The following is a 10,967-nucleotide window of genomic DNA, read 5'->3' as shown; positions in this document are numbered from 1 at the left end:
AGGTACTAGTGGTCTAGGTGCTACTTGATATTATGCCTCGTTGATTCTTTCTTCTTGAAAGATTACGTAACATTTTAGAAACGAGTCAAGTAAATTATCCTCTATAGGTATCTACGTTTCGTAATATAGCGTTCCGTCTGTTCGTTTCTTAAATAATAGTAGTATTGTTTCCATTCGTCCTTCTATATGATCCGTTCGTTAGCTCAAGATATCTGCTTATACATTCTCTTTACCCTTCTTATAGCAGATCTTAAAGTTAAATTCCACAAGGAATTCTACCTATTGTATTTATCATCTATTAAGCTCCTTTGTCGTCGTAAAGTATCGTAAATTCTTATGATCTGTATATACTTATACTAATTTAATCGTGCTACTAAGGTATAGTCGCTATTCCTTAAAAGTTTTAATAATCGTAAGTAGTTCCTTGTTGTAGATTAGATAATTAAGACGTAGTCTATCGAGCTTCTTTAAAAAGAAGGCTATAGGATATAGCTTTCCTTATTTATCTCGTTATCCTAATTATCCTCTAATAGTGTAGTCTAAAGTGTCTATTTCTACCTCGAATGACTTCTTAGGGTCTAGTAGTACTAGTACTAGATCTTTGGTAATAGCGTTATAGATCTATATAAATGTTTGCTCGTGCTATTCTTTCTATTGAAATTTAGTATTCTTCTTTGTAAGTTTGTACAAAGGTCGTACGATCGCTCTAAAGTTCCTAATAAACATTTAATAGAAGTTTGTAAATCCGATAAAGCTTCGTATTTCTATAACTAACGTTAGTTATAGCTACTCCTTGATAGCTTTAACCTTTGAAGGTTCTATCCGGATTTGTCCTAGGGATATTTTATATCCTAGAAACACCGTTTTCCTAATATAGAATTCGCTCTTTTCCTTATTAACTAATAGTTTATATACGTATAGCACGTCTAGCACTACTCTTACATACTTCCGGTATTCGTCTATCGTCTTAGAGAAGATAAGTATATTGTCGAGATAATATACCGTAAATTTGTCGAGAAAGGATCGGATAGCTTGATTAATTAGGGCTTGGAACGTTGCTAGCGTGTTTATAAGTCTGAATAGCATGACAAGGTACTCGTAGTGGCTATAGGGTATTCTAAAGGCCGTTTTCTACTCGTCGCCTTCTTTAATCTATATATAGTTATAGGCCGATAGTAAGTTAAAATATATAAAATATTAGGCTCTTACTAACTAATCTCGGAGCTATAAGATTAGTAGTAATAGGTATCGATTTCTTATAGTCTATTCGTTAAGTTATTAATAGTTAACGTATAACTATAGCTTTCTATCTTTCTTAGGTACAAATAGAATTAGGTAGCCTACTAGCGATATCAATAGGTAGATATATCCTCTTTAAAGGTTCTCCTCTAAATATCGCTTAAGTTCTTCGTTCTAAGTCTAGCTTATATAATAGATCTTAAAGAACTTTAATTATACTCCTTCCTTAAGCTTGATCTCGTGATCCTATAGGCCGTGTTCTAGTAGTCTTTCCAGATATTTCGGTTCAAATGTTAGGTGTCCTTCGTATTCCTTCGGTACTTCCCTAGTCTTGTTTCGTCTCTTGGTTTTCTAATAGTATATAAACTTGGTTCTATCTATAACGATACTAGCGATTTCTCCTGTCTTAACCTATTACTCTAATTACAGTGCTCCGCATTCGTTAACGGAGAGAATAGCTATTAGCGGTTTAGCTCGTTCCTCCTATTACGATATTGATATCGTTATATTGCCTCTTCTAGAGTCCGTAGTGGTCTATCTACTACTGTCTGTCTCTTATGGTAGATCTATAGGATATGCCTTCCCCTAAGTATCGTCTGCTTGTAATCCTTGTGTGCTCCCTATATCGCTAGTCAAATACGACTCCGTTTAGGGTCGTAAGTAGCTACTATTCTTCTAGCTAATGTCCGGGTCGTAATCTTTATACTATAGTAACCTTAATATTATATCTTTATCGTTACCTATATCCATAATACTAAATATGACTACTATAGTCTTCTCTATCATAGTAACGTCGATTGGTTTAGTCTTTCTATATACCTATTACGTTAGAAATAGCCCTTTGACTATGCTATACATCTACTTTATTCTTTAAGATATCTATAGCTAATTTATAAGCGTTAGCAAAATTAGGTTTATCTCTACTCTACTATCTACTAGTATAAGCATTTCGTGCTATTTCTATTATACTATTATCTATAGTCGCTTGTCTTACCGCCGTCGTCTAAAGATTACGGCGATTTCCTATGTTTCTGCCGGGAGGTCTCGATATAGTGGTCTCTTACGCTAGTTCCTCCTATACTGTGCTATTATTCGCCGTTATGTAGGCGTTAATGGTTTCCGGGCCCCTCGAAGGGCCCTGACCTGTTTCCTAGATCAGTGTTAATCTCTTTAGTTATTCGGCTAATAGCGGCTTTATCGATCGTACTCATTTCTATAAGCCATTAAGTGCTTATAGCTTTCTATTATTAAGTCTATTCTACTTTCTATTGTATATGCTATAGCTTTATCTAAAGCTCCTAAATTCGCGATTTCTTTTCGTCTACGTAATAAAGGTAGTCATTGCTCTAGTACGAGTCCTATATATCTCGTCCTGTTCTATAATACCTAGGCTAGGCTTGTCTTAGAACTATCGTAATGCCTTCTAGATCGCGGGCTTCAATCTTCTAGAGCAATTCGGCTACTCTGTTTCCTATATCGTAGACCTATTCTATAGGACGTAAGCTTCTATCCTCATTTCCTTGTCAGGTCGGCCAGTGATTATTTTCGAATTTGTCGCGGAAGTGGTATTAGCATCTATATACTATATACTAGAACTAGGGCACTTGTATATATGCCTTATATTAAGGATATAGTCGCGTAGTATTGCCTAGGAGGTATTAGAATTCTTTCCCGAATCCTTCTTACTATATATAGACCATAGGTACTCTAATGCTAAAGTAAGAGTGTTTCTTCTAGTAACTTCCCCATATATGCTCGTCTTTTCTGTAGTTCGCGTGTATAAACTAGTATTCTAGGTTCCATATATTGTTACTAAGTTACTAGTTATCAAGGTACTTAGTATAGCTATTGGGCTTATTATATATTATAGGCTATCCTCCTTTAATAGTTTTTATAATATATTAGAGTTCCCTTGTCTCATCCCTTATCTTATCGCTCTACTAGACAAGTCGAATCAAGCGTCTATCCTGTTCGCGTAGTTCCATATTAAGCCGGAAAACTTTATTATAGTATTATTCAATTCGTTCCTAGAGGAATAGAATATTAGGTCCAGGTCTTTCGATTCCTTAGGTATTAGTTATCTATAATCTATCCTACCTCTATATAACTATAAAACCTTACTACCTTAAGGCTAGGAGAATCGAAATTGGCAGTATATACTCTCTTACTATATCTCATTCGGCAAGACCTGTCTCTAGGTCTATAGTAACTAGTTTAGAGTACGGTACTTATTCGTCTTTACTATTGCCGTCGTATTCGAGACTGTCTATATTATTACCCCTATCTTTGTAGCCTATAGCCGCTACTTCGATAATGTCCTTAGTAGTTTCGTCAATAACCGTAATTTCCTTTCTAGGGACTATCTTCCACTCTTTCTTCGGGCTTTGATATTCTCGCTTATAGTGCCCTTTCTTTCTATAGTTATAGTAGGTAACATTAGACTTGTCTTTGGTCGTCTTCTTCCGGTCTTGCTTTTACGCTATATCTATATTTATAGCTCCGAGGTATGTCCCATATAAGGTATTAACGTACGCTCGCTTTTTCTTATCATTAGCCTTAACTATAATTCTATTTATTTAACCTCGTTTTTATTACTCTTATATATAGAGTCGATTATTAATTCTAATAGCCTATATAATATATTTATCTAGGGTCTTAGGCTAATTATACTTATATAGCTTGTTTTTAACCTTTTCCTTTAAGCTATTATAAAATAGTTATATTAATATCTTATTATTAAGCTAAGACTTAAGTATATCTTATCTAAACTATACGATATAGGAGGCTATTAACTTAGTCTATTAGAGATTAGCAAGTCTTTCTTATATATAAATCTTCTCATCTTTGTCGCTAAAAATCTTCTAAAGCTCTTCTTCAAAACGATTATAGGATTGAAAGACTACCTATATAAATATATCTTAGTCGTCTTCGTCTTCCTTAGTAAGATAGTCATTTCACGTAGGCTCAAACTATCTAAGTACCTTACCCTCTAATCTTATAGCTATATAGAGAACTTTAGCTTTATTATCCAGAAACTTATCATTATTAAGCCAGAAGTAAGATCAGAGGTTTATTAGAAATCCTATAAGATCCTCCTTAGTTCCTCTATATTTGCCAAGTAGTTCGATTTTAATACGGCTCGCTTTAGCGCCCTTAAGTGTCTTAATTTTAGTATAGGCCTCGTTAACCAGCTTCTACAAGTGCTTTTTGCCGTTCTCGAGTTCCTTAATTCGAGCTTAAGCAGCCTTATCTCTCTAGTCTAATTCCTAGATCTACTAATGGAGTTAACTAAGCTAAGCGAGTAGCTATTTGGCTATGACGTTAGTAGCCATGTCGATGTCGAGGTCGAAGTCACCTCTGTTCTAAACCATAATAGAACAAAGGGAGTAATAGCAACGTGTGACGAACCTAACTTAGACTTCTTCTAAAAGGGTTTAAACAAAGGTAGATTAAGCGAGACAAGTAGGCAGGTCGTCTAAGGGATTTGGTAAAGCTAAAGAGTTTATAATAACACTAGAGTTATCTTTTATAGTAGTTAATAATGATGCTTGGTATAAGTATTATGATTGTGAGTTACTATTACTAGTGAACTCTTAGAGTCTATTATAATAAGTGACTATCTATATATATATATAATCCTAGGATTACTAGTAGTCGTGGTAATCCTCTATACTAGCTTACTTAGCTTATATTGTAAGCTAGTGATCCTCTGCTAGGATTATTTCTTGCTAAGTGTGATCCCATCTTGATTGGTCTATCATTCCTTTGGCTTGATTAGCCTGTTTATACTAGTGGCTTAGGTAGCATCTATATGTATATTTCTGTAACACCTCCCTAACCTATTCCTAGGCTTTGACCTTCTTTAGGCAGCCCCTATACCAAGCTATATAAGGGCCTCTATATATTATATACCAGTAAGGGAGCTAGTTAGGGTAGGTAGGGTACTAGGCCTCCCTAGTCTTCCCCCCCTCCCTATAGGCCTTTACGCTATACCGGCTATAATAGGCCGGCCGCTAGTAATACCGCTAGGTATAGCTAAAGCTCTAGCACCTATAGTATTACTTTAGCTCTAAGGCATCCTAATAGGGCTTATAGTCTAATACCTAGGTATCCTAGACTACGCCCTTATTATAGGCCTTCCGGGCCTCTTTAAGGTTCTATAGGCCTAGGAGTACTATAGCCTACTTCCTTTATAGGCTCTTTAGCAGCTAGAACTTAACTATTTCGATCGATTATAGGCCTACGGCTCCCTTAAAGTCCTCTTCGCTAACCCCCTATAACTCCTCCTTCCGGACTCCTTTAGCTAGGACTATATAGGCCTTACTAACCTCCCTAGCCTGCTCTCCGAAGGCTATAGCCACCTATCGCTTATTATCCGAGTACTAGTCCTTAGTAGCTTTATCCTTAAAGACTATTACAATATCTCTACTTAGGAGCTTCCTAGCTATAATAGCTCGCTAGCAGCTAGAAGCCCTGTTAACTACTTAGACTATCTTAGCCGGGGTCCGGGCTTTAAGGTCCTCCTATAGGCTCGTATTCTATATCGTAACCTCCTATAAGGCCCATAACGGCACTGCCTTAGCTAATGGCAGGCCTCCTTAAGGGCTTGTTACTCCTTATTATAGCCCTATAGCTACCTATGCCTAGGTAGGGCAGGGGGTAGCCTTAAGGGCTTCTTTAAGCCCCTTTTTAACTTCCTTAGCTATAAGTTCCTATAGGTTGAGAACTAGGCCTATAATAGTAGTCATAAGGCCCTATAAGGGCCTATTAATAAGGTCCTACGCCCTACCTTACTTAGGGCTTAGTATAAGGTTAACTAGTTATATAATAAGACCCCTTAGTTCCTTAATATTAGGGGTAAGGTAAGCCTATAATAGGCCCCCCTTTAATTAGCTTAAAGCTATAGGCCTCCCCATTTAGTAGCTTAGTAGTAGGCTTTAAATTGACGTTACGTTTAGGGGCGTTTAGGGGCTCTAGGTAATCTATATAGTGAAAATTTTAACGGGCATACGAGATGTGGTTAGAATGTAATCGGGTCCGGCTTCCACGCTCGCGATGCCTGTTGTACAGCCGTAATAGCTTGCGTGTAGTAGAAAGTGGTATCATTAGATAGCGTTTTTCGAGAGCTTTCTAGTGATGGTAGTTTTGTGTATTTTAGTAGGGCTTTTGTAAAGATGTAAGAGAAGCTCGATTCCTTGCTATTCCTATACCTGTCCTATGATTCTAAATCCTAGTATAGTACTTAGGCCTATATCTTTCCAGTTTTCGATTAGCCACTAATATAATTTGCTACTAAAGTTACTTTTCTGGTAATTTCTATAGTAAAATACTTCTAAGATAAATCCTTATGGAATCTATAACTAAGTTTATCTCTCTTTTAAATCTAATTATACTAATTAAACTAACTATATTTTAAAGCTATTACTAACTATATTAGCTAGCTATAGCTATCTTTAACTACCATTTATATCATAAATTAGCTAATGTTATAGGCCTAGGCTATACCTAGGCTAGACAATGCCTAGGCTTTACCTAGGCATGGAATAGGCCTACCCTGCCTTACTTACCTACGCTCTATAGGCCTATAGAGCATTCATTACTCGTTTATAACTCATCCGGTAGACATATAGCCAAGGCCTAGTTAGGGCCTAACCTAGAGCCTAACTAGGCCCTACCTAAGTTATATATATATATATCAGTTTAAAAGGTACTCCTCTATATAACTCTTATATTCTTTCTCTTTTCCTCCCTAAGGTAGTTAAATAAAATATTATATATTTATCTATAGATATTATAAGGCTAATATATTATATTTTAACTACCTTCTTATTAGTAATAAATTCTTTAAGGGAGTTATTAATGATATAGTTATAGTAGATTTGAGAGTATATAGGCTCTTAGACCTAGTAGAATTATAGGAGCTTATCTACTCCTTCTAAGTAGGTATAGAATAATGGAACGCCATAATTAATACCCTTTAGGCATCTTAAACCTAACCTATCCTAATCTTTAAGTTAGCTAGAGTGCCTCTTAAAGCTTAGTAGCTATAGTAGAAGTGCCTCCTTATTAAATAACCTTTCGATAGTAAAAAGGAACTCTTTATGGTATAGAAAAGTATAATAGAATATATTCTTATAGTTAATAAAGACTTTATTAGTTCTAATTATAACTAATAGGTCTTCATCTAGGGAAACCTTATATACTAGGTATAGACCTAAGTTATAGCTTACTATAAATCTATAGGCCTAAAGGTTAGGTATAACCTAACTTAGTTCCTCTAATATCTTAAAGGGATCTTTTCTAACCTTTATAAAAAGATAGTAATCTTATTAGAACTAGAATTCTCATAATAGAGAGATAATAAACTATTTACTACCTTCATTATTTAGTTTAAGGCTAAGTTATTAAAGGTAGGTAGCCTTCTTTGGAACGATAAGATATATCTAGTTAAATTATAATAATACCTCTCTTTAAAACTTAAATATATAGTAATTAGATAAGGAATTCCCTAAGATAATTATATAATGGCTATTAAAAATATTATGAGATTACTATAGATCTTAAGGCTCTTTAGCTTAGTAATAAATATTAGTGGATATAAGGGTAGTAGGTAGTATCTAAATTATAGAAAGAGAAGGATATAGAAGGAAATATACTAATAACTAGAATTAACTTGTCTTATATTAATCCATAAAAGAAAAGACCTAATAAGGATAGGATAAGAAAATATAAGATTAATACCCTATAGGTAAAATGGGTTAGTTAGGAAGTATATTTAGCTTAATAGGTAGCTAGAGTATATATCTAATATAGGTAGAAGGGTTATTTTATTACTAAATATAACTTTACCTTTGCTTTAAGGCTAGTATAATAGAACTAGTTAAGAACTAATATTAACGCCTTAGAGGCTAAAGAATAGAAGGAAGACAATGACCTATTTAATGAAAAAGATAGAAAGCAGGGAAAAGAGTAGCCTCTAAGCAAAGTCTCGTAAGAGGGTTAGAAGACTATAACTACTTAGAAGACGAGTTTATAGAGATTAGTAAAAGAATAGATAGACCTCCTTTTCTTATTCTAATCTTTCTTAATTCTACTAGCTTTGTAAATGCCTAAGTAAATAGTAAATGTTCTAGCTATAATGCTATTAGTAAGAAAATATACTAGAAGCTTAGAATTAAATAGATTAGTTTACTTACTATATATACCCTTAGGATTATAACTAGGTTATAACTAGACTAGAAGATTACTTAGATAGCCCATATTATCATAGAAATTAATAGCTAGGAGAGCTAGGCTATATTTTATATAGCTCTAGGACTTATATATAATATCATCATCATTATTAGTCCTATACCGCTATGCTAATAAGTATACTAGAGCCTCTCTAGTTATATATAAAGGAAACCGTGCCTAATAGGCCAGATAAAAACCTCTGTCCCGCCTCTAACGCCTAATCCGGAGTACCAATACACTATAAAGAAAAGGAAAAGTGGCTAGAATAGCCCTATAGAGGCCTTCCCTCCTAGTCTAGCCTCCTTACAAGGCGGTATTCCGGGAGCCTCCCTAGGTCCATTAGCCACTATAGAACCCTCCTTGCCAAACGATAGTTACAGGTCCCTATACCCTATAGAACGAAGTCTAGGTCCCTTTGCGACTATATTTCCTAGGATTCCCACGTTCGGCTTCTTGGTAGGTTCGGGCACTATATAACTAGATGCTCTATAGTTTCCCTCTCCTAGCTATAGGTATAGTAAGGGGTACTAACCCCTAGGACTTAAACCCTAAAAAGGAAGTCATAGAGGCTAATAGCCCCTATACGGGCCTAATACTAGTAGGGAGCTCTAGGCCTTTATTAGGCCCTAGTGCCTTTATAGGCCTTCTCCTATAAAAACTAGGCATAGAGGGTCCTTGTCTGATATATACTATATCCTCCTACCGGCTTAGTCGGCCCTCTATCGGTTGTTCTAGCTAGCTAATACGGCTAGTTCTATAGCCCGTGGCCTTCTTTATAGGGTCTATAGGGAGAGTCGACCCCCTCTATAGCCCTCCTAAACTTATTGCTAGACCGTTAACCTTACTACCTCTAGGGCTATAGGCTTTGGCTCCTAGCCCCTTACTCTTGCCCTTCTCTTCCGGAACCTCTGGCTTAGCCTATTATAGGTTTACTGGATAAGAGCCCTTATAGGGACCTAGGAGGCCCCTAGACCTACCCTAGTCTATAGGAACGGTTAGTCGAGTTTGGCTTTGAAGTCGGCTAGCCTCTTATTAAGATAGAGGTCGAGGGGTAGTACCTAGGCTTCCATTTCGAGGCACTAGATAGGGGTAGCCTTATAGGCCCTAGTAACTACTCGAAGGGCCCTATATTAGGCCTTTGATAGTTCCCTAGTAGGGCCTTCTAGCTTACCCCCTAGCTTAGTAGGCTTATAGAAGTTCGAGGCTCTGTAGGCTAAAGTGCTATAGATACACTTAATATAGACCTTATAGGTCTATAGAAGGCTAGGGCCTTAGGTCTTTATAGCAAGCCTAGTTAGGGCAAACTCCTAGGTTTCTAGCTTCTTAGCTACCTTTACGTAGTAGGGGTCTTACTATAGCCTCTAGTCTAGCTAGACCCTAAGGAATCTAGCTGACTTTGAAGGGGCTATAGTGATAATACCCCCTCCGGGCTATAGAAGCTCTAGTGGTCGCGACTACTATTTCCGGCCCCTATTAAAGTAGATGAGCTTGCACTTTTCCGGGGTAAAAGCTATACCTCAGGTTCTTACCTACTAGAGGCAGGTCTTCTAGGCCCTCTATAGCTAACCATTATAGGCTTCCTCGGCCCTCCTAAAGGCTAAGGGGTTAGTATCGTTAGCAAAGCCTATCAAACTAACTACAGGGCTAGCCTGGCAGATAGCCTAGTAAAGGGCGGCTATATAGAGGATAAATAGTATAGGGGAGAGGGGTAACCCCTATAAGACCCTAGCCCTTACCCCTATATCCTTTGTTTCCTAGCTATCGAAGTAAAGAATAGCTACCCTATCCTGTAGCCACTCTCTGACCTAGACTACTAGCCACTTTAGGAAGCCCTAGCTCCGTGAAGTAGCTAATAGCCAGGTATAGTTAATAGTGTCAAAAGCCCTTAAGATATTAAGCTATAGGAGGGAGGCAGCCGCCTTATACCTCTAAGCCTCCTAAACCTAAGCTATAATAAGCCAAATGGCTAGTTCCGTAGACCTATATTCCTAGTTACCTATTTGCTCGGCTAGGAAAAGCCTATAGGTCTCTATAACGGCCGTTACCTTTCGGGTAACTATAGCCTCTAGCACCTTACCTACTATTAATAGGAACGCTATAGGCCTATAGCTACCTAGGGTAAAGTAGGCCTATAAGGGTTTGCCAGGCTTATAGAGAACTATTATCTTAGCTTTTTCAAACTAGGCTAAGAAATAGCCAAGCTATAGGCTCTCCAAGGCTAGTTTAGCTAGTACCTAGTAGAGCGGCCGCCTATAGGCCTTTAATAGGCCTATAAGGAGAAGGTCTTCCCTTAGGGCTTTCTATAAGGCTATCTTAGCTAGTACTACCTTAACTTTACCTACTATAACCTCCTAGCTTATTTCGAACTTCGGCTCCTAATAGTCGTTTAGATCCGAGTTATCAATATCTAATAGATCTACTTCTAGGTTTAGAAAGAACTTATTAGCTAGTACTCTAACCTTCTATTAGTAAGTTATAAGCCTTCCTTCAAAGGC

General features: G+C 36.8%; 1 protein-coding gene across 1 annotated transcript; it reads right to left on the bottom strand.

Moving 5' to 3' along the window:
- Nucleotides 1-786: 786 nt before the first annotated feature.
- On the bottom strand, nt 787-1,008 carry MYCTH_36219 (uncharacterized protein; the record flags this gene model as incomplete). Its single annotated transcript, XM_003658339.2, has 1 exon — nt 787-1,008. A coding segment is annotated over one exon (222 nt), but the record flags the coding sequence as incomplete, so codon positions are not given.
- Between the last annotated feature and the right edge of the window lie 9,959 nt (nt 1,009-10,967).

This window comes from Thermothelomyces thermophilus, chromosome 1 (assembly GCF_000226095.1).
Source record: "Thermothelomyces thermophilus ATCC 42464 chromosome 1, complete sequence".
Lineage (NCBI taxonomy): Eukaryota > Fungi > Ascomycota > Sordariomycetes > Sordariales > Chaetomiaceae > Thermothelomyces > Thermothelomyces thermophilus.
The sequence above is the reverse complement of the archived record's forward strand: the minus strand, read 5'-3'. Positions and strand labels throughout refer to the sequence as shown.